Genomic DNA, 25,617 nt, shown 5'->3' with positions numbered 1-25,617 from the left:
GGGTTCAGAGATTTGGATGAATTAGGAAGCCTTTGTGCTGTGTGAACAAACTCATTCTGTGGGGTTCATAGGTTAGTACTAGGCTAACTGCCCTTGCGAGCCATTATAAGCCTAGCCAGTTATCACCTGTGAGACTCAAACCCTGTACCTTGTGTTTGTAAGGCTAACACCTTAACCATTAGGCCACCCTCCCAACCCCTTTAAGTTGGGATGATTGCCCTGAATCAGATGAAAGAGCAGGAGGAATTAGTGCTATCTGGACCAAAAGGGAATCACCAACAAGATTTTGGCTTGATGTTTTTGATTTTGAGAAGGACTTTTGGAATTAGAGGGAGGGGAGGAAAGGCAGAAAGGAATTTCCCCTGCCATGCGAAAGACATGGAATTTGTCTTTCATATCTCTGGGCATAGTACACTGGAAGAGAACAACCTTAGTTGTCTGCTCTGAGTGGAGGCAAGGAGAGCTATATGAAGAGTATCCCAGGGACAGACAGATTGCATGAAAACCTCTCTGTTTTATATCCATTTATGAACGTCAGCTCTGTATCTTCTCAAGAAGTCTGCCAATGTATTTCTCTCCAATGAAATTTAAACTGCCTGTATATAAAGATTTTATTGCATAGCAATGTCTCAAGCAGTTATGGCTAGTCTGCAGAGACAATAGGAATTTGTGCCCATATGTGAGTTTATATACCAAATAATTATGGTGTTGTCTGTGTGAACTCGGAGAGGGAGGTATCTGTTCACTCTACACTGAGTTGGAGAGATGGTGAATTACTGGCTACTTTAATTCGTTCCATGAATGACGTGCAAAAAATCCTGGATGCTCTTATGAGGGTGAAACAGCCAAAACAAGTGAGACAATCTAGATTTAATTCATCCTCTGTTAGTTCGGAGGAAGACATTTGTGAAACTACTGTGACTGGTAATAGAACGGGCACTAATTTTCATTCTACCATCAATAACTGCTTTAATGACATCCGAGCAGTTTTAGACTGTGAATATGACCCATTTGATAATACTGAGGACAATTTTAGATTTTTGAAGGCCTTATGAGAACTACAGAGGTAGAAAAAGAATATAAATTACTTTTGGCTAGTTTGGAGAAATGCCTGAGAAAATATAGGGCCCTGGTGGTGGAAACCAAGTATTTTGAAAAATGTATTCACTTGAAAGTAGTGCCTAAGGGCTTATGGTTTTTCAAGTGTCCAAATGGGGTTTTACCTTCTGAACAGTTTTTTGGGGAGGTAACCTCATTTTTCACCAAAGCTGGGCTGGACGTTTTGCAACTATTGATTGGTCAAAACAAACAGCGGATTGGTCAAAACAAACAGCGGATTGTTGAGGTGCGTGAGGAAGTCCTCAAGTTAGAAGATTCCCTTCAGAGACTGCTATTTAAATTATCTGCTTTGAATAAAGAGTATTCAGGGATGTTGGCTAATATAGAGGATTTTGAAAAAACTTCAGTACAAAGAAAAAATAAAAAGTTACAATGAGCTGTAGCAGCATATGGATCCAACAGTGCTTATTCCCATTTTACAGAGGTTAAAACCATGCAGAGGCCCTTTAATTCATACAGGGGTGGTGTTGGTTACCATGGTAACCATTTAGCTAATCAGTCTTCGACTAGGAGAGACCGAGATGACTTAAACACTGTCCAGACGTCAAGTACGTCTAATGGTGGGGATGGTGTTCTACCTAACATTGTCCATTCTTCCGAAGAACATGGAGAAGGAGTTAGAAGGGCTGCCATGATTTCTGCAGAGGAAATAATTACAAATGGAGGAGATGATTCCCCTTTAAGTGTTTGTTCAATGAACGGCCAGAACCAGAAAGAGGACGGCAAGACTGTTGTACGAAAAAGTTCGGTGAGAACGAAGAGGAAGTAATGAGCATGGATCATAACAGAGTTTTTCTGGGACTTTCTGGTAAACCGTATAATTTAACTCACACAGTTGAGAAGAAAAAACCTTTATATAACACGCAAAGCTTTCAGGTTATACACCCTTCCTCAATGCTTAATACAGGTTAAATCACAAACAATGACTTAAATAAGAACCCAGTACTATCACATGACTTGCAGCCCAAAAGTCATATGATCAAGAAAATTAATAAAAATATATAGACATTAAAACATTTAGAATTAATACTCTAAATAATACATAATTTAAATATGTGCTATAAGCAATATATATCTAGACCTGTGCGAAATATATATATATCATATAAAAATAAAACATATCTTGGATTTTATTATTTCAACTTTGTGCGTTGTAGTCTAATTAAAATGGGTTTTAAAGAAATAGCATAGTTCAGACCAGGAAGACTATCAGCCGATAGTCTAATGATCCATTCATACTCTCTAATTTCTAAAAGATTCCCTATGTCACCACCTCTACTTGATATATAAATTCTATCGATTACCCTAAATTTAAACCTATGATTTGTTCCATGTGCATTAATATGTTTATATAGAGCATTGTTCTCACATGCCCTTCATATCTCTGATTTATGTTCGATTATACGTTCTTTTAATTTTCTGGTCGTTTTTCCTACATAGAAAGAAGGACAAGCTACACATGTTGCAAGATAAACCACATAGTTAGTTGTACAAGTAGCTGGAATATTAAATGTAAATGTTTTATTTATTGCTGGATGCACAAATATATTGCTCATATATATGTTGTTAGTATCATTATATATATCACTACAACAACTACAGTTTCTGCAGCAAAAAGTACCTCTCATCAGTTTTATTAGGGCCTTGTGTATCTTCCCAAAAATCTTTAAAACATAGCATACTTTTTAATGTTTTCATATTTTTATATGCAAACTGTGGCCTGTCACCTAAAACTACTTTGATTTTCTCAGATGCCGTTAACACCATCCAATATTTATTTATAACTCTTTTAACTAAGTGTGACATTAAATTATATGATGTAACATATCTTACATTCCCATCATCTTGCTGAGCACAGTTGTTAATATCTATATACTCATCAGTAGATAATAAAATAGGTTTAAACATAGTATGCCTATTATTTACTACTTTATTTTTAACATGCATCAAAAGATCGGATACATAACCACTATCCATAAACTCTCCATATGTGTCATTTAGTTGATTTAAAAAACATATATCATCAGTATTTAATCTACTTATTCTACCCAATTGTGCCGTAACCACACCTTTAAAAACATGGGGGGCATGCATACTGGAACCATATAAATACCTTCCAGCACTAACCTCTTTCTTATGTACGCTGGTGTTTAATATACCATCCTGGTATTCTACATTAACATCTAAAAAACTAATCAAACTATTAGAAAATTCCATCTTAAATTTTAAAAAAGTAGTGGTACTATTCAAGTATGACAGATAATCAGATAATTCAGATACAGACCTATTCAAAATTAAAAAACAGTCATCTACAAATCTTTGATAAAAGTATAAATTCGGATTTAGAAACATAGTACCATTAAGTATATAAGCCCTGGATATATATATATATATATATATATATATATATATATATATAGATAGATATATTATAGATATTTAAAAGGACGGCAAGACTGTTGTATGAAAAAGTTTGGTGAGAACGAAGAGGAAGTAATGAGCATGGATCATAACAGAGTTTTTCTGGGACTTTCTGGTAAACTGTATAATTTGTCAAAATATAGATTTACCAATGGGCAGGTTTCTGTTTTGTTATTGGGACTGAATTTTATTCCTTCCAAAAGAATGGACTTGAGTGGGACATTATTGGATCTTAAAATGTTTTGTCATAAACTAAATCTTTCTTATGTGTTTTCTGATGTTTCTCTTAAAAAATGGACTTTTTGCAAACCTAGTACCTATTATCCTACACTTATTAATACTTTGAAAGTTTTTGAAAGCAGCTGTGAAGAAGATATTCACAGTGGCAAGTTGTAGGCCTAGTAAATAATTTTAAAATCTTTCTACAGGTCAGCGAATTGCTATGGAAGAACTTAAGCATTTAACTCATTTAAGGTTTATGAAGGCTGATAAGGGAGGGGAGTTGGTTATAATGGAACAAGATAACTATGTTGTGTCTATGGAAAGGGTGTTGGAAAATAAGACTGAATATTTACCTGTGAATGCAACTGTGGTGCATGCTTGTTACAAGAATATATGACCCAATTATATGAACTATTAATGGATGGTTATATTTCCTTTGAAATGTATAATTTTATGATGGTGGAGCATCTTATGTTGGGGGTCCTTTTTGTCCTCCCAAAGATCCATAGGGATCTTTCCATCCCCCCTTTTTGACCTGTTGTTTCCTCCCCCCAGTTTGTCACTGAAGGGATATTCTTAGTTCTTGACTTTTTAATGAATACAGTGGCTCAACAAATGGAATTTTAAATTAACGATTTGTGGGATTTTTTAAGTAAATTTAGGGCATTTAGTTTAGAGCATGATTTTAGCTGCGGTGGTGCAATGGTAGCGTTGTCGCCTCACAGCAAGAGGTTCTACCGTTTGATTCTCGGCTGGAGCGCCTTCTGTGTGGAGTCTGCATGTCCTCCCCGCAGTCGAGTGGCATTCGAAAGACATGTAGAGTGTGTTGAGGTATAGTGGGAAGGCTAAAGGGATATACAAATGTGGTTTTTGCGTTGCTTGCAGGTACATCTTGGAGGCCCTTTCATTGAGTTACCCCATGTTAATAGAACTTTACCCGTAAATGGGGTATACAATTGTAAGACACTAGGGATAATTTATGTAGCGGTTTGTTCATTCTGTAGGGAGTTTTATGTAGTGATGTCCACTAGATGTTTATATCAAAGGATTAAGGAACATCTTTATGCCATTAGGACTAACAATAGTAATAATGCTTTATATAGCCCTACTTTAAAGTATCCTGAATATAAAAACTTCTTATTTTCCATCTTAGAACAAGTACCCAAGAACATCAGGGGAGGTTGTTATAAAGACCGGGTTGAACAAAAGGAGACTATGTGGCAGTTAAAGCTGGGGGCAGATAAACTCCCAGGAATGAATGATTCAATTAATATAAAGTGTTTCTGAAATATAGGAGGTTAAATGTTTGCAAGAATACTAGTAATAATGATGTTTGTTAACATCAACAGTTTTTAACAAATATGTTTTTAAGGTATATTATTGTTTTTTGTTTTTAATTTTTATATTTTTTTTTACGTTTTTACATTTGTCATATGTAGTAAAAGTATTTTTTATGGTTGTGTAAATGGAAGAAGACTATTTGATTTGTGTCAGCTGGAGAGTCTATTATGGCGCCCAGTTTGCAGTCATCTGCGAACTTGGTCAGCCACAGTCCTTCCATGTTGGCCTGTACCAGCACTATTTGAAACAGTCACCAAGGCCATTGACAAGGGGAAGGTGGTCCACACAGCCTACCTGGACCTCGCAAAAGCCTTCGATACAATACCCCACTCGGGCATTATAGATAAGCTCACCAGCTTAAATATAAACCCCTATGTCACTAGATGGGTTGCAAACTGGCTCAAGGACAGAACCCACATGGTCAGAATAGCTGGAGCCATGTCAGACTCCAAACCAGTTACAAGTGGCGTCCCACAAGGCTCAGTCTTGGGACCTCTCTTGTTCGGTATATATTTCTCGGAGGTACAGGCCAACATGGAAGGACTGTGGCTGACCAAGTTCGCAGATGACTGCAAACTGGGCACCATAATAGACTCTCCAGCCGACACAAGCATCCTCCAAAAGGGCCTCATAGAAACAGACAAATGGTGCCAGAGCCATGGCCTCAAGCTAAATGCCAAAAAGTGTATAGTCATCCCCTTTGGCAAAATCAAAGTGCCCACAAATTACCACATAGGTGGTAATCCATTAAGTACAGAAGAAGTAATTAGGGACCTGGGGACCCAGGTTGATAGCAATCTCTCATTTGACAACCACGTGGCCAAAGTGGTTAGAAAAACATTTTATATAGCCCACCTAATCATGAAGGGATTCACATCTAGATCAGGGGAGGTCATCGTGCCTCTTTACTCATCCCTCATCAGGCCCATAATTGAGTACAATGCCCCTTTTGGGATGTACCTTACCAGACACCTGCAGCAACTGGAAAGACCCCAAAAGTACCTCACCAAGAGGATCAAGGGTCTCAAACAGATGCCGTATGCTGCCCGGTTAAAGAAACTCCAGTTCTACTCAGTGGCATACCGCCTGCTCAGAAGCGATCTGTGCCTGACGTATAAAGCCATGTCCAACCCGGAATTAATGGACATGCTGCACCTCAGAAAATCCAAATCCCATCGAGCTACATGCTTGAGGGACTTAAACCTCAGCACTGAAATAAATAGGACATGCTGGAAGGACAGATTCATAACCCAGAGGCTCCCTTCACTCTGGAATAAAATCCCAGTCCAGGTTAGGCAGAGTCCCTCATTGACTCTCTTCAAGAGGAATCTTGATGAGTGGATGGGAGATCGTAGGTTTACCCTGGGTATCACTTCTGTGTCACTGTTAGACAGAGGCACAGTATACTAACCTCGAAAAAGGGCATAGCAAAATTAATTTAAAATGGGTGGCGAAAGCCATACACACTCTGGCTAGGCTTATAAATGCCCTAGGGCAGATAGCCTAGTATGAACCTATGAATCTATGAACCTATGATTGGTTAGGTAACTTAGTTTATTAAGTAATTGATTTAAGGTGTGTCAGGTTGTATTTAATAGGGGATTTGGTTGGTTTGTTATTTGTAATTGGTGTTGGTTCTGATGAAGTCTCTTTGGGTACGAAAGCGATATTAAAGTTATTTTTTCGCTAAAGAATTTTGCTTTATTCATTTTGGATCCTGTTCCACTTGTCCAGCAGATTTTTTGGGAATCTGGGAAGAATATACCAAAAAATCAACTTTGGATTCAGAGTCATTATTCTCAAAGGAGGAATCGCTATGCATCTTAAGAGAAGAAGAATAAGAAGAAGCAAAAAAAAAAAGAACTGGGGAAGGTTAAGAGCACCGTAACTTTGAAAAGTCCATGTGAAAAATCATGCCATTTCTTCTGTGGGTCATTTGCAGGCTGTTGAGTGGAAGGAGTACATTTAGATTTCTGTTTCTTTTTGACAGGGATGTCCACTTTTACAAAACACAGTGGCTCCATCCCCTGGCAAACTGCAATAAGGGAGCCATTGACTTTTTCCATTAAGAGAATTTGAGGAATACCCTCAAGTACCTTTGATATAACATGTGGAGGTTCCCCCTTCTCACCTGAACTGGATGTCAAGTGGAATGGACATGCAAGAAGGCTGTGCCATATTGGCCTCAAATGGGGTCATGATACAGGGACAGCTATTAAGAAGGTCTGATGATTCATTAAGAGGCACAGAAAAGGGATATGGGTTCAGCTAGACATCAGGAAACTTCTGGCTTTAGCTTCCTTTTCTGTTTCAGTTCATTATGAAGGTTCTTCCTTTTAATGGCTTAAAATTAGGGTGTGGTAGTACTTTTTGATGAAATGTAACTTGCTGGTTTTGCACTGTATAACAGCACAGTGAGGTTATACTTTTGAGGGCCATTTTTAACATTGTTTCCTTTTCTTCCAGTTCTAAAAGTTTGGAGTTTGTATAAGTAAATGGAGTGAGAGAAGTGCAGGGGAGGGATGCACCAAATAGCTGATATTACCCAAAACTTCAACAGGTTTGTTTTACAATGAGCTTATCTCATCCAGTTTGCTGTCAGTAGGATATGAATCAACTACTCAACTACATCCAACAAAATTCGTATTTTATATCCTAAAGATGTGCTCACTCAACTGAGTGCAGTGAGATCATATTCTGATTTCAGGCAATCCTACTGTGTACAAAGAGAGCATCTGGGAAACAGAAAAAAAAAAAATTAAGCTTGTTTCCTGCCTTTCCTGTTAAGTGGTATAGACTATTTGTAGGCTTCTGAGCCCCCAAGCCCTTCTGTGCTGGAGGGAAGCCTTCTAGCTTAGTTTTTTTTCTTATAACTAGCCAGTTTTCTAGTTTCAGCACTCAAATCTGTTTCTTTGATCTCAGCACTTATTCAGAAAAAAAAAAAAAAAAAAAATTTCATCTGCTTTTACTGTACTTGTGTTTCTACCTACTTTTTTACTTTTGCATCATCTTAAAAGTACTCAATTGTATTTATTACTGCTTGGTGTAACTCATTCTAAGCCTTTTGGTTTAAACACTTGGGTTTCGGACCAGTTGTTTTGCACTGAGAGGGTTTGTGGTCTGCACTGTATTGGCAGAACAGGTAGCTTACATCCTTCTAGGTTGGGAACTGCTGATTGAGGTCTCAGTGTCTGTTATTCTAAAAGTGTATTAATTCTGGTTTAAGCACTTGGGCTTTCAGGCCAGTTATTTTACATTAAGAGGGTTCGTGGTCTGCACTCTTGTGGGAGGAGAGGCTGAACTCTGCCCTTCTGAGCTGGGAATTTCTGGTTAAAGGCTTATAGTGCATGCATATCTGAACTGCTTCTTACTGAAGTTGGTGCGCCTTGTTTGCTGTGGCATAGACTGGATTCGGGCCTGCTGGATCTAGCTTTGTTTGTGCAACTTGAGCACTAATCCAGGCATTCTCTAAAGTATTCAATTGTACTTATTACTGCTTGGTAGTAACTTGATTAAAGTGTAGCTATCATTCTAAGTCTTTTGGATTAAGCACTTGGGCTTCAGACCAGTTGTTATACATTAGGAAGGTTTGTGGCATGCACTGTGGTGGCAGGACAGGTAGCTTTCATCCTTCTAAATTGGGAACTGCTGATTGAGAGCCCAGTGTCTGTTATTCTTAAAGTGTATTAGTTCTGGTTTAAGCACTTGGGCTTCAGGCCAGTTATTTCACATTAAGAAGGTTTGTGGTCTGCACTCTTGTGGGAGAAGAGGCTGGACTCTGCCCTTCTGAGCTGGGAATTTCTGGTTAAAGGTTTATAGTGCCTGAATATTTGAACTGTATCTTACTGAAATTGGTACACCTTGTTTGCTGTAGCATAGACTAGATCCAGGCCTGCTGAATCTAGCTTTGTTTATATGCTTGATGTTTGTTTGCTTGTTATTTCCCTGGAACGCTAATTCCACCTAATACGCAGCTTCTCAGCTCTTCTGTGGATTACTAGTGATATCTGCATTGCTTACTGTACTTATTTCCTTGTTTCACTTGAAAGAAAGTTACTGTTTGTCATTTTTGCATTTAAGTTACCTGTAACACATTGCACTTAAGTTACCTGGCACTTGCTCACTAAAGCAATTATATAAGTCAGCACTAAAAATTAAAAGCACTACACCCTCACTCCCCACTGGCCCTGGTTTTCAATTATTAAGGAATTCCCAATATTATTCTAGCATGTCCAAAGGTGAGTTGTCAATCTTCTCTCCAGTCCAGCTGGTGAATCTGGGAATCTTAAGGCAATGTTACAACTGCCTCATGTACACAGACAACCCTCTCCTCCTCCCAACAAATTCCAACACATGTGAGAGATGCAACCATATAGCCAAACTGGAGGCTAAGCTCTCTCAACTCAGTACTGGCATAGCCAGTCAGGAGGAGAAGGAAACCACACTCACTACAATTCCAGTCTCACATAGACCTACCACGGCAGCAAACCAAACACATAATCACACAAAAACATACTCGGAGGCTCTAAATAAAGATCTGCCGAAGCAGCAGAGACCTCCAAAGCAGACACCCAAGCAGCCGCTACCCCAAAACAAAACACGTGCAACACATATCTCACAAAGCCAGTGTGCCGAACAGTCACAGCCCTTAAGACTAAACAACACACCTGATACACCCGTAATAGGTGACTCTATCGTCAGGCACACTGACGTCCCGCTCACCAGGCTGAACAAGGAGAGGGTCACGGTGAGCAGCCTGTCGGGCGCTAGGATCCGCCACATAACACAAGCACTCAGGTCACTCTAAGGCAAGTACAAATATGACTTAGTCATTGTCCATGCTGGTGTGAATGACCTGAGACATACCTCCCTGGACTACATGAAAAGAGACATAAAGGAGCTCTCTGAGCATGTAGCCCAGGCCGGTATGACCCTGACCTTGAGTAGCATCTTACCCTCACCAAGAATGATGCCACAATATGAAGACAAGATGATCAATTTCAACAATTGGCTTAAGTACTGGTGTCATTCAAAGGGGATCCAATGCCTGTCAGCTTGGGATGATATGCTCGACAAGCCACGATGCTTCCCTAGGGACGGCTTGCTCCTGTCACCCCTGGGCTTTCGGATATTGGCAAAGGCTCTTGCTACCCCCATAGTGCCTTTTTTAGGCAAGGCTCAAAAGACAAACCCACCTCCATAGGTATCACAAGGGATAAGAAACTAAGAGTAATGCTACTCAACGCCAGAAGTCTAAACCTCAAGATGCACGCACTCGAAACTCTCCTTAGCATGGAGAACATCGATATCTGTGCAGTAACAGAAACCTGGTTCAGAGCTCCCAAGAGCACCCCAGCACTACCAGGTTATTCCTCATACCATGCTTTTCGGCCCCAAAACTTGGACCGAACCACAAAAGGAGGGGGAGTATCGATATTCATCAAAGATACCCACACCTCCAGGTTGGTGGCAAAGCACAAAGCATCAGAGACTATCCATGTGCAACTAACAGTGGGTAAAACTGCCTTCCAGTTTATAGCCTGCTACAGACCACCCTCCCAAACCCAGGAACCCCACTCGGCCTTCGTGAGAACACTGGAAAATATGAAGGTCTCTCCAAACACCATTATATTGGGCAACTTCAACTACCCAAACATAGACTGGGAGCATTACTCTAGCTCCAACACCCTAGCCCAAAGGTTCCTAGAATTTATAAACTCAAATGCTATGGAACAACTTGTTACCACTCCCACAAGAGGGGAAAACATACTGGACCTGATCATCACCAACATGGGGACTCTATGCTCCAGACCAGAAGTGTATCCCTCACTGGTAAGATCAGACCATAAACTAATCTCACTGGATATTCACATCCCGATCCCACCCCCTGCCCAGAAAACCACAGTGAAAATCTTCTCTAAAGCAAATTTCACACTCCTCAAAACTGAGGTGGAATCCTTCAAAGCCCCCGGGCCTGTGGAAAATACGGCCCAGACCGCAGAATCCTTTATAAATGCATTCTATGATCACCTTCAGGAATGCATGGATCATGCGATCCCAAATAAAACCAAGACCCAATCCTCCAAAGGCAGACGTCCTGTCTGGTGGACCCCAGCCATAAACAAACTATACAATAGAAGGAGGAAGCTACTAAATGATAGAGCAAAATCCCAAAAAGGGAAGGCATCACTGATCAGTATTAGCAAAAAACTACGGGCACACATAAAATTGTCTAAGGCCAGCTTCGAGAGAAAAATTGCACAGGACACTAAGGATAATCACAAGGCTTTCTTTAGTTATGTTAGGAACCTGGGTGGTAATTCCCAGATATGCTCAGAATTAGTCCAAAATGACAAAAAATACACCGAACCCACAGACATTGCCAACATCCTAGCTGACAGGTTCAGCGCAAACTCCCCCCCCCCACCAAAAGGGCAAATATCTATCCCAGCAGAGTGCTGCCCCCCTGACATCTCAGATGCTCAGGTAAGAGCCGCCCTCTCCAAAGCAAAAAACACAGCATCAGTGGGACCAGACGGTGTCCCGGCTGCCCTACATGAACTCCAAGAAGAGCTAAACCCAAACATAAAACTACTGTTCAATCTCAGCCTTACTACAGGATATGTACCCAAAGAGTGGCAACAGTGGTCCCTCTCCATAAAGGTGGTGCCTCAACGGATCCTGGAAACTATCGCCCCATAAGCCTGACTAGCTTGGTCTGCAAAGCCATGGAAAGGATCATCATGGACCTTATAAATAAAGATATTGGGGACCTACAAACACTGGATACTACCCAGTTCGGCTTTGTTAAGGGCAGATCCTGCCTCTTAAACCTGGTTGATTTCTTTGAAACAGTCACCAAGGCCATTGACGAGGGGAAGGTGGTCCACACAGCCTACCTGGACCTCGCAAAAGCCTTTGATTCAATACCCCACTCAGGCATTATAGATAAGCTCACCAGCTTAAATATAAACCCGTATGTCACTAGATGGATTGCAAAATGGCTCAAGGACAGAACCCACATGGTTAGAATTGCTGGAGCCAGGTCAGACTCCAAACCAGTTACAAGTGGTGTCCCACAAGGCTCAGTCCTGGGACCTCTCTTGTTCGGTATATATTTCTCGGAGGTACAGGCCAACATGGAAGGACTGTGGCTGACCAAGTTCGCAGATGACTGCAAACTGGGCGCCATAATCGACTCTCCAGCCAACACAAGCATCCTCCAAAAGGGCCTCATAGAAACAGACTACTGGTGCCAGAGCCATGGCCTCAAGCTAAATGCCAAAAAGTGTATAGTCATCCCCTTTGGCAAAAACAAAGTGCCCACAAATTACCACATAGGTGGTAATCCATTAAGTACAGAAGAAGTAATTAGGGACCTGGGGACCCAAGTTGATAGCAATCTCTCATTTGACAACCACGTGGCCAAAGTGGTTAGAAAAACATTTTATATAGCCCACCTAATCATGAAGGGATTCACATCTAGATCAGGGGACGCCATCATGCCTCTTTACTCATCCCTCATCAGGCCCATAATTGAGTACAATGCCACTTTTGGAATGTACCTTACCAGACACCTGCAGCAACTGGAAAGACCCCAAAAGTACCTCACCAAGAGGATCAAAGGGCTCAAACAGATGCCATATGCTGCCCGGTTAAAGAAACTCCAGCTCTACTCAGTGGCATACCGCCTGTTCAGAGGCGATCTGTGCCTGACGATAAAGCCATGTCCAACCCGGAATTAATGGACATGCTGCACCTCAGAAAATCCAAATCCCATCGAGCCACGCTCGAGAGACTTGAACCTCAGCACTGAAATAAATAGGACATGCTGGAGGGACAGATTCATAACCCAGAGGCTCCCTTCACTCTGGAATAAAATCCCAGTCTAGGTTAGGCAGAGTCCCTCATTGATTCTCTTCAAGAGGAATCTTGATGAGTGGATGGGAGATTGTAGGTTTACCCCGGGTATCACTTCTGTGTCACTGTTAGACAGAGGCACAGTATACTAACCTCGAAAAAGGGCATAGCAAAATAAATTTAAAATGGGTGGCAAAAGCCAAACACACTCTGGCTAGGCTTATAAATGCCCTAGGGCAGATAGCCTAGTATGAACCTATGAACCTATGAACCTATAAAGAAGCATTATTTTAGGAAACTATTTCATGAATGTCACTGTGGTTGTTAAATAAAATGGGTTCATAGCCTTAATAGAAGTCATTTGGTGCAAAAGTTGTCTTTTTGAGCCTTGATTAACTTCTGCCTACCATTAGTTACAGCACAGTCTGTGGGCCCATACCCAGTAATTGTACTATACCAGTTACAATCTGACATGTAATTATACTAGATACTTGGTACACAGGCAGTGCAGTACAGTCACTTTACAATCAATTCACATTGCAACTGTTAGCCTGAAGACATTCTCTCAGCAATAATTTGGTCATTTTCTCACGCAGAAGCACAGCGTTTATCTTAAGTCCATCTTTCTACATAAGTGCTGTTCTCTACACTAAAAAATAACAGTTTGTGTAAAAGTACATTTAGTAAAAGAGTGAAGCCTATCAGGATGTAACTTAATTTCTACATTGTGAAGCATTTTCCATCTTAACAGGAATTAGAAAGCCTATCAGTATGTATGACTATCAGAAAAAAATCAAAGGCTCCTTTGAGTAACAGTACACGTATACTGCATGTCTATCCCTACTGACACACACACACACACACACACACACACACACACACACACACACACACACACACACACACACACACACACACACACACACACACACACACACACACACACACACACACACACACACACACACACACACACACACAGACATAAACACACGCATACACAGACATATATACACACACATACACACAAGCATGCACACACAAACAAACATAGACATACACATGCAGACGTACTCACCACTCAAACTGGAAGACAAAAATTAATACATTGAAAGAAGATGCAGAACACTAAAAATGCCCATTCTAGGGGACAGGACACAAGGGGATGTACATGAATCCTAAAAGTATATACTATATCAAATAGTAAAAATAAAAGTATATACTGTATCAAATAGTAACAACAAAAGTATGTACTGTATCAAATAGTAACAATAAAAGTATATACTGTATCAAATAGTAACAAATTTATTGTTAATAACAACCTGCTCAATGGTTACTCCTGATGTTCTTAGATAGCCAGCTGTTTTGAGATTTGTTTTTTTGGGAACATTTCATGTAACCCCCAACCAAATTAATATGATCAACCACCTCTTGGTGTAAATCAGAGAGATAGGAGAATTAAGGCAATGGCATGGTGTTAAGTTGTTTTTATGTCACTTTTCACTTCCAAGTCTTTATGTGTCCATATATGTTGCCCACATGAATTTATTATTATTTCTCTGCTTCTGACATAAAATGAACAAGAATTTATTAAAGAATACTTACCTCATCTGTGTCATCTGGGAAGTACACTTTATGGAATATTTGTGTTGTTTTGTGCTGAATCGCTTCTACTTCGACAAGATGAGGAGGGTACTTTCTGGATCCGTTTCTAAGGCAAATAAAATATACAGATTTAGTGACTTGCATTCCCCATGAGAAAAAGGCAAAACACTTTAAACATTAAAAAAATGTTATTAAACTTGCAAGTATTTTTATACAATAAATACTACAATATTCTGAATACATAAAGGGTGATGTGCAGAGCTGTAGTAACAACAGAGGGATAAAATTGATCAGTCACAGCATGAAATTATGGGAAAGAGTAGTAGAAGCTAGGTTAAGAAGGGAGGTGATGATTAGTGATCAGCAGTATGGTTTCATGCCAGGAAAGAGCACTACAGATGTGATGTTTGCTCCGACAGTGTTGATGGACAAGTGAAGGAGTTGCATTGTGTCTTTGTGGACATAGAGAAGGCATACCTAGAGAGGAGTTGTGGTATTGTATGAGGACATCGGGAGTGGCAGAGAAGTATGTAAGAGTGGTACAGGATATGTACAAGGGAAGTGTGACAGCAGTGAGATCTGCAGTGGGAGTGACAGATCCATTTAAGGTGGAGGTAGGATTACATCAAGGATCAACTCTGAGCCCTTTCTTATTTGCAATGGTGATGGACAGGTTGACAGATGAGATCAGACAGGAGTCCCCGTGGACTATGATGTTTGCAGATGACATTGTGATATGTAGTGAGAGTAGGGAACAGGTTGAGGAGACCCTGGTGAGGTGGAGATATGCCCTAGAGAGGAGAGGAATGAAGGTCAGCAGGACTAAGCCAGAATATGTGTGTGTGAATGAGAGGGAGGATAGAGGAATGGTGAGGATGCAGGGAATAGAGTTGGCGAAGGTGGATGAGTTTAAATACTTGGGATCAACAGTTCAGAGTAATGGCGAGTGTCGAAGAGAGGTGAAGAAGAGAGTACAGGCAGGGTGGAGTGGGTGGAGAAGAGTGTCAGGAGTGATTTGTGACAGACGAGTACCAGTAAGAGTGAAAGGGAAGGTCTACAAGAGGGTAGTGAGACCAGCTATGTTATATGGATTGGAGACAGTGGCATTGACAAAAAGACAGGAGTCAGAGCTGGACGTGGTAGAGTTGAAGATGTTAAGATTTACACTGGGTGTGACGAGGATAGACAGGATTAGGAATAAGTATATTAGAGGGTCAGCCCAGGTTGGACAGTTTGGAGACAAAGCCAGAGAGGCGAGATTGCATTGGTTTGGACATGTGGTGAGGAGGGATGCTGGGTATATAGATCATAGGTTCATAGATTAGTACTAAGCTAACTGCCCTTGCGAACCATTTTAAGCCTAGCCAATTATTCCTTGTGAGACTCAAACCCTGCACCTTGTGTTTGCAAGGCAAACACCTTAACCATTAGCCCACCCTCCCAACCCATATTGAGAAAAGGATGCTAAGGATGGAGCTGCCAGGTAACAGGAAAAGAGGAAGGTCTAAGATAAGGTTTATGGATGTGGTGAGAGAGGACATGCAGGTGACTGGTGTGACAGAGAAAGATGCACAGGACAGGAAGAAATGGAAACAGATGATCTGCTGTGGCGATGCCTAATAGGAGCAGCCAAAAGAAGAAGATTCTGAATACATAACATCAGTGTTATCATTCCAACTTCACTGACATGTTCTTCCTTCCATCCCTAGTCTTATATAGTGTTTGCTACTGTCCATGTTTCCATTTATTTTTCACTAATCTTTCACTGTGTGCAGACTGCAATCCACATACTGCTTTATATTATGAACATTTGCACTGGTAAACTGTTTTGGGAGCCTACAGGGACCAAATAAACAAAACTTACTGGAGGGATAGGTTCCTAATGTAACATATTTCCAGTCTATGGAATAGATTACTATTAGAGGACACAAAAGGTTAATCTTGCTGATTGGATGGGTAGATACAAATTTACCCCAGGGTTACCATGTATCACCCTTTATTTGGGAGGTACTCACATATGGCTAGGAATTTTATGGTCCCATGATCAGTTACACAGTGTTCCTATTCCTTAAATTGTTTAACCTCCCTGAAATGTAGTGACACTGCTCAAATCCCTTGTAAGCAACAATGACTAGGGATACCAGGACCCAACATTGTCCTCTGCACTGGTAACATAGTAGCCCCTCTTGCTAGAGTTGCCTATCTCAGTTTCACTGGGTACTGTCATAGGAATAAGAACATCACTTACTGTATGTTGAACTCTGAATCACTTTTAAATAATCAGGATTTGATATCCCCAAAACCCCTTACTGCACAGTAACAGGTAGAAAGTACTGTTGTGTAAGTAAATTACTATAACAGAAGATGTTTGAATGATCACTGCTGCATTAGCCTTAGCTACATGGGTTATATCTTGGCAAGGATATAACAGCTTGCCAGCTTCCAGTGCTTCAGGGCAACTTCCACAAGCCAAAACAATCAGTTAGCTTGAGCTGAGCTGACTAAAAAGACAGATTTGGGTTTAAAGACCTACAGAGCTTTCATGCCAAATGAAAGAGGGATGGAGATTGAGCCCTAAAAGGAAAATGCTATGAACAACAAAAAATATGTATTCACACACTGTCATAAACAACACAACCAAAAACAAGGGGGTGGAGGGAGGGAGGGAGAAGCTACTGCAGTAATGATTATTTGAAGATCTGTAGTGAGTTTACAGCTGCTCATCATACTGATCGCTGCTCCAGTAGCCTTAGCTATATGGGTAGATTACCCTAATTTACTACATTTGGGAGGTGGAAAAAGAAGGGTTCAGGAGCCTCTGGACAATGGACCAAGTAAGCCTGATCTAGACCTAGAAAAGGAATCAGGTTTACAGTGCTTTGTAAAAGCATGTACAGAGGACCAACTTGCTCATTCTAGAATAGTTCTAGAATCCAACCATTTCCCAAAAGCCATAGATGAAGTCAAGGCTCTTGTAGCGTGAGGCTTTGACCCTGACTGCAATAGTTGTGCTATGGTGAGTATAACAAAAGGTAGAATCTTAGGCAACCATCTGAAAATAGTCTGTTTTGACAAAGGTTATTGCTCCTTACCTTTACAAGTTCTATCAAGAAAGTACTTGAGTTGTCTGTGAACAACCAAGGCATGGAGTATCCTTTCTCCCTCATTTTTAGTTTCAGGAAAAAAAAATAGATAGTTTGGCTTAAAGTAAACTTGGATACTACTTCAGCATAAAAAGATTTGTTTGAATGAAACCATGTCCTTGTGGAAAATGAGATAAAGTTGACTCATCATAAGAGCTTGCAGCTGCGGTACCCCTCTTGCAGAGGTCAGAGCAATCAGCAAAACTGTTTTCCATATTAAGAAAGTCAAGTCAACCAAGTTAGGTAGTTCAGAAGAAGCAAGTCCTAGTTTCCCTAAAAAAATGAAGATCCCAAGGAGGGGCCACTGGTTTTTTTGGAGGCCTCTTATCAACCTCGTCCCCTTTCAAAAACATTTTGACATGAAAATACATTAAAAGAGGAGGATCCAAGGACTGACATACTGAAATGGTTTACAAATGAACCTTGATGGAAGAGTACGAAAGGCCATAGGATGGTAACTCACAAATATTGTAAAACCAGAAAAAAAAAAGACTAGCATGAATGGGTGCTGGTTATGTCATTGGCACCAACAATAAAACCTTTTTCATTTGGGAATGTATTATTATCTTGTAACAGGCTTTCTTACCTACATTAGTACCTTCTGCACACCCTCAGTAAACAGGTGCCTAAAGGGTATTAAGACCATATAATCCAGGCAGGCAGTTAAAGTTGATTGGGACTTAGGTGCATCAAACACCCTTGTTCTTCTGTGAGTAGATCCAGTCTGTGAGGAAGCATATGGCAATTGCCCCTGGCCATTTCAAAAGAAAGAACTACTGTTGCTTGGTGCAGATGGCAGGCACCATTATGATCTTAAGGGGTTCCTTCTGCATCTTCAGAAGTACCCTGGATATCAGTGCAAATGTGGAAAAGCATACAGGAACACTCCTGTCCAAGGAAAAGGAAAAAGAGTCTATCTTACAGACCTTCTTGCATGGAGTATTGGAGCAGAATTGAGTATTGAACAGCTGATTGTTCAGAGAGGAGGCAAATAGGTGTACTTGAGGAACCCCCAACAGATAGATTAAATCTTGGTAGACCCCCCCCCCCGCTCCAGTATCTATTTGTGAGGGTCTGCCCTGGTCCTGCTCAGCTTGTCTGCCACACAGTTTTAGCTCTGATGGGAATGCAAGATGCCTGTACAGGGAGCCTGTGCTGTGAATCTATATCTCAAGCTAACATGGCTAGTCTGCAAATGGGGTGCAACCTGATTCTCTCTCTTGCTTGTTGATGTACCACAAAACTATGGTATTATCTGTAAAAACTTGAAGAGGTCCCAGAGACCAAAGCTGATTCAGAGAGTTGAGTGCTTTGATAAGGGCAAGCATCTGTTTTATATTTATGTGCTTGTGTCTATCCTTGGTGTCCCCTCATATCTTGCACTTTTATCCATCCTGAAATTGCTCACCAAGCAAAGTCCAAGGTGTATGTGGTGACTGCCTTCGAAAGGGGAGGGAGAAGAGGAGAACCAGATTCATGGATAGTTACTATGTCCATCAAGCGATTTCTTTTCTGAAAAATTCCAGAACTGTTTTGAAAAGAAAAAGGATTTTGGTGCTGGGAGAAAAGAGACTTCAGATACCATTGTATCTTTCTCATGTGGAGTCTTGCCAGGGGTATCAGGAAAATCATAGATGACATGAGACCCAAAATTCTGAGATATTCCCCTCACAGCAAACAAAGTATGAGTAGAAACCTTTAGAAACAGATCTAGATAGAAATCTATTTTTTCCTGTCAAAGAAAAACTCTTTGAAACGAGGTGTCTAGCAGACACCTTAGGAACACAATCCCGTCTGAAGGAATCAAAAAAGACTTTTGAATATTCTCTTGGAATCCCAGGTTGCATAACATATCAATCACCGAAATGAGAGATTCTTAACACTTTGAAAAAGCATCTACAAAGATGAGTAAGTTGTCCAAATATGGAAAAATGTAGACACCCTGTAGCCTACAATGGGCTATAACTGGAGCTATGCACTTTGTGAACAATCCTGGTGCAGTGAATACTCCAAATGGTAAAGCAGAGAACTGGTAACGTGATCCAGACATACAAAAGCCTTAAGAAATGTCTGAAGTCTGGATGAATATGGAAGCGACGATAAGCGCCTTTTAAGTCTAGTGTTTCAGCAACCTTGAATAAAGAAGAAGAAGCAATAGATTGTGAAGTAACATTCTCAACTTGGGCACTATTACAAACAGGTTTAAGAAAGAAAGTTCCAGAACTAGTCTCCAGGTATTCCCACTATTTGGCACTCAAACATCCATCGTTTTTTTTAAGTTAACATAATGTTTTTATACATCTTTATTAAGTTGTCACTTAAGACGTAGGTAAACATATATTAACAGAAAATAAAACAAACCATACTAACATTTTCCATTGACATACATTATACATCACTTATCACCAGTCCAGCATTACATAAACTGCTGAATTGCTATCTTACCTTAAACCTCACTCCTCCTACCCTAAACACTATTTTGTACTTATTAATCATTTATTTCTATAAAATGTCCTCCTTTGATTTTCTAAAGATGCATCTTTCACTTCTTTTATTTCCTTTATAATATTCACTATTTCAAATATTAGACTTTTATTTTGATTTTCTAATAATTGCTTTTTTGGCAGCTGACAGGATTAAACAGAATTAAACTTAGTTGCATCCCAGCTCAAAAGAATCACTTCCTTAGTTACAGCCATTTGCTCACACAGTATCTCTGACTGAGTACTCTATAGGGAATTTTCTAAATCTGCCAACTCATTACACTCCCAAAACATGTGTTTTCATATAACTCTTTCGCCCCATTTACTGTCTAACTGAAGAAACATTCTTTGAAGTCTGCTTGGGAAATAAAAATACCTATGTAAACAATTCCAAGCAAAGATCCTACAGCTTCTCATTTTGTTGCATACTTGGGAGCCATATATATGTCCTCATGTTGTTCTTTATGTAAATTGCTTTTCCAGTCTGTCTTCCCAATCTTTTCTAACCACCTCTGATTCAATCTGATAATTATCATGCAATATTTTATATCCCTTTCTAATTATCCATTTTTAACAGCAGCTTTCATTCCAGATTCAACTAAAAACTCTATTAGAACAGGTGTTTTACTTTGGAATCCCTTATCCTTTTCTCTTTGCCTATACTCTGATAGTCTCTGGTAGGGAAGGCAGTCTCTAGCCGGCAAAATGTCTTCTTCACCTCATCCCAATCTATTACCTTTCCCTCTCTAGCTTTTTGCTTCTAAGACGTTGGTTCCTTTAACATTTTTCTCCAGTAAATTCCAGCCACTGCTTGCCTGTTTTCTGTACCCCTACTTACAGTCATACGTATTGGCAAAATCTCCTTTCTCAATTCTTATGTAGCTTACTTCTTAGAATACTTTCTACTACTTCATGAATATAAAATTATGCATGGTTGTTCTCCTTAAGGATCTCCAACCAAAACCCACTCATTTTTTATTTTGTAATGTCCCTCCCCCTGCTTCATCAGGGTTCCTATCAGCAGACCGAAGATACATGTTTTCAAATGCATCTTGGTCGAACTGACAAAACCGAAACGGCAAAATATCGAAGCGGCATGTAAGCGCTTGGCCGCTTCGGTACTTTGCCATTTTTGGCATTGGAGTGCAATCTCGGAGTTGGTATATTTAAGTAGGGGGGGTGTGAGGGAACAGCCCCCCACTTAATCTCATGTTTTAATGTGCTTACTTTTTTTTTTTTTTTTTTTTGGAACAGCGATTTTTTTCCCTTGGAAAAAAATCACGGTTCTGACAGTTTGGTTTTGTAAGCTTTCGCTTACATGGGGTCGATTAATCACCATTCACTTACCTAAGCATTCGGTGATCTAATATAGACCCCTTCATCATCATCCCTTTCCATTTTGAATTATAACCTTCTGCTTGTGTTACGTATATGATCCTTAACTGTGTAGCTTTAAAATATCCCTTTAAATCAGGCAATCCTAAACCACCTTTTTATATTAGAAGGATCAACTTATCCCACTTAACTTTTGCCCTCTTCCCTCCCAGATAAATTTCTTCAGTTCTTTATTAATGTCCACTACTTTTCCTCTGGTTGCTAAAAATATACCTTGCCTGTATATAAAACTAAAGGGACTAGAAGCATTCACTGCTTGTATCTTACTATCTATATGCATAAACAAGAGCTTCCAGTTTCTCAGTTTTTAAATTATCTTTTATTTGGTCTATTTCCCCATATTTTTAACTGCCATAAAAAAGCCTTTTTTAATCCACACTTCTAAATACCTCATCTTATCATGAACCCATAAATATGGGCATTGCTGAACCAATTCTTGTGTGGGTACATAATTTACAGCTTGAGCCTCTGAATTATCTTCATTAATTTTATATCCTGAAAAGACTTCAAACTGTATCAATATGTTCTCCAACACTGAGATGTGCTTTTCTGGTTTTATCAGGTACAACATTATATCATTTGCAAATTAAGGTAACTTTTCTTGGTTACAATACCAATTATATCCTTGCATTTCTGAGTCCCTTATTTTCTTTGTCAATGGCTCTAAATATAAAGCAAATAACAAAGGTAAAAAGGGATCCCTGCTAAGTTGCTCTGTTTACAAACAGCTTATCAGAGATAAACTCTCCCACTTTACTTATTGCCTCTGATCCTTGATATATCCTCTTAATTAACCTTATTATTGTACTGGGAAATGCAAGTACATCCCTTGCCCAACTCATAAAATTCTATCCTACTTTGTCTAATGCTTTCTCTGCATCAAGGCATACTAACAACTGCAGCATTTTCTTACATGCTGCTGTCCTCTGGATCATCATTGTTCTAATAATTCTGCTAAAATGTTTGCCCCCCCCCCCACAAAACTACATTAATCCATTTCTATAAATTTTGGCAACACTTTTGCCATTCTTTTAGATAGCATAAACATAAACATGTTATAATCATGATTTAGAATCAAAATGGGCTTATATGAAGATGGAACTATGGGTCTTAGTTTTTTATTGGTGCATGATCATAAATAGTTATTGGATGTATGTCAAAGCTTTCAATTAAATCTACATGTTCCTGGGAAATATATTTTTTATCTAGTCTAGCCCAGTTATTGTACCTTGGGGAATAATATATAAATACTGTCTGAGTTCCTACTACTGTGTTCACACCTTCCATATCAAATATTTTCATAAATGTATTCAAAAATCTACAATCTTTTGTTATATTACCATTCTAGGTCCCTGATAATAGCCTTACTATTGCAATTCAAATTACAAGTAATATTCCCTGTTGAAAATTATTTCTCCCAAAATTTTTTAAAGCTGCATAATGTCTGTTTTTGGTGGAATATAAATCCAAGACAATAGCCTCTTACAACCCAAATCTACCATTACAGTTTTCCCACTTCTAATGCTATTGAATCCCCGCTAGGAATTAATACAATTACTCACCTTTTCCTTTGCCTCTGATAGTCTGCCGAATATCAATTCTGAAATCCTTTCTTTGTCAAATTCATATGCTAATTTCTTTCCAAATATATCTCCTGCAGCATTGTTATTTTCACTCTGCATGTCTTAATATAATTCCTTTTTGTCTATACCTGCAAGGATATTTACATTTCAAGATAATATGGATCGTGTAGCCATTATGATAAAAAGCTAGTAGTGTTCCCATCTGTTATACATGACAATGGTTTTGAAAGTGTATTTCCATCTTTCACATTACATGTACACTCTAATGTTTGGCTGGCTGATCTTTTATACAGTGGTTTCATTTCATATCCATTTCAACCTATGTTACATTTTTCAAGATTTTTCATTTTAATGAAAACCCTCAAACCAAAAAAAGTCTAAATACATATTTAGAATACTGCAATCCACTATTAACTTGGAACAAACCCATAAAACTATGTACGTATTCAAAAAAGAAGTCTACCTCTCCAGAGAGAGGAACAATTGCCCCAAATCAATAGCTGCACCCACATGTATTACTTAACCTAAAATTAAGGTAACCTATGCTAAAGTGCATGCTAAAGTCTGTGTTCCCACTTACTTTGTGTGCTGTCTGTTCTTTTTTGTATCTCTATTTCCCTCTCAGATGTTGAAAATAGCTTGTGTGCTTTCAGAAAATATTAACTTTTATCCCTAAAGAAGTGCCCTGGCTACCTTTAATCACAACTAAATTGTACACTGCTCTATTAAATACATTAAAATATTGAGGCTGATAGGGAGCTGATGTCTATAATTTTAGGCTTCATTTTTCACTGAACTGTTTGCCATTTTGCCTTTAAAGTCTGTATTTCCTTTAGCAAAGAATGCTCAGAACTCTTAAGACTAATTGCTTACACCTGCAGACAACCAGTCTCCCTGTAAAAGTAATTAGCAATGAATCTTTGTAAATTTCACTCAGAACAGAATGTACAACCTCCTTCAGCTGCAGACTTTTTGACTGTCACTGAACATTTGCTATTGGAAAAAAAAACAAGCTAATATCTTTGCAGATGTAAACAACTTCATATTATTCATGGCTTTCATCATTTTGCCTTAGATTTCAAGCCTACTTGATTACAACTTAAGCCCAGGTCATTAATCTAGATGGTAACAATTGTAAAAATAGGAGAAAAAAAATCTTAATTTGACATATAATCAGTGCAATTTTACACCACACCTCCTTCCCAGCAACCCAAGATCACAGCATAGGTTCACAGATCCATATGTGGGTACTAGGATAAAGACCACAAGGACCTTTGTATGCCTAGCCATGCATCCCAAATCTCTGACAAGTTCTGCTACACTTCACAAGTGTAAGCAGGGGCTTGGGACATGCAACATTTTTAAGCAGGGTCCTGGGAGATGAACCATTTACAGGCTGCCTATGTCCATTAGAGACATAGGTGCCAAATCAGGGATGAATTTCCTGTTCCCAATCCAATTGTCCAAGTTACAACTGAATTGGGTTAGAATGGGTAATACTGGTGCTGTTGGTTTTGTGGATATGCAGGAGATCCATCAGGGTGGGGTCTGACAATGTCTTATATGCCAGGCATAGATCTCCCTTCAATAGCCTGTGGAGACAGAATACATGGATATGGCCTTGAGGCAGTCAGCCTAGGGTGTGTTACTTACTCCCTGTATGCTTTTAGTGAAGAACCTCTGTGGACATTCCAGTATTTGGATATGCCTAGTTAGGTACATATCAAAGGGGGAATTGTACTCAATTGTAGGTCTGATGAATGCTGAATACAGTGGAACAATGACCTTCTTGGACCTAGATGCAATACCTTTGTTTATAAGTTGCACAACATAGAATGATTTCTTCACTACTGTAGACACGTAGTGGTCAAATGTTGGATTACTGTCTATATGTGTCCCCACATCCCTTACTATTAGGTCAACTCTTAGGGGGTGTGTTGTCAGTATGATAGTTACCATAGGTGGATGACTTCCCAAAGGATACTATTATGCATTTCCTGGCATTAACTTTTAGTCTATGGCTGTGACACAAGTTATTTATCTGTGCTAGCCCTTCATAGAGAACATTAGTGTCTGTGGGGGATTCTATGACAGCTCCTAATTTCCAATTGTCTGTAAATTTAGTCAGCTAAAGTTCCCTGACACTGGCCTTACCTTCAGAGAAGTAAATGCCAAAAAGGAGTGGTCACAGGACCAACTCCCGAGGGATTCCACTTGTGACTGGCCTGTTTGTAGAGGTGGACTCCCCAATTCTAACTTGCTGGTTCCTGTCTGTGAGTGAGCTGGCTATCCAGCGGGTGACATAGGGTTTATACCTAACGTCTTGAGTGGGATATTGTGTTAAATGCCTTGGCCAGATCAAGGTAGGCAGTGTGAACTTTTTGTCCTTATCCAGTACTTTGGTGACCTTCTCAAGAAATCCACCAGGTTGAGGAGGCATGACCT

General features: G+C 39.6%; 1 protein-coding gene across 1 annotated transcript in view; it reads right to left on the bottom strand.

Moving 5' to 3' along the window:
- MYO7A (myosin VIIA) overlaps positions 1-25,617 on the bottom strand; it is a 1,588,820-nt gene that overhangs the window by 253,211 nt on the left and 1,309,992 nt on the right. The window contains exon 41 of the mRNA XM_044073349.1: positions 14,569-14,674. Coding sequence (XP_043929284.1) covers positions 14,569-14,674 — 106 coding nt within the window. The remainder of the gene's footprint in view (positions 1-14,568; positions 14,675-25,617) is intronic.

The sequence above is a fragment of the Protopterus annectens genome, chromosome 5.part1 (genome assembly GCF_019279795.1).
Source record: "Protopterus annectens isolate FY-2018-M chromosome 5.part1, PAN1.0, whole genome shotgun sequence".
Classification (NCBI taxonomy): domain Eukaryota; kingdom Metazoa; phylum Chordata; order Ceratodontiformes; family Protopteridae; genus Protopterus; species Protopterus annectens.
Note: the sequence above shows the minus strand (reverse complement) of the source record. Positions and strands in the feature narration are given on the sequence as shown.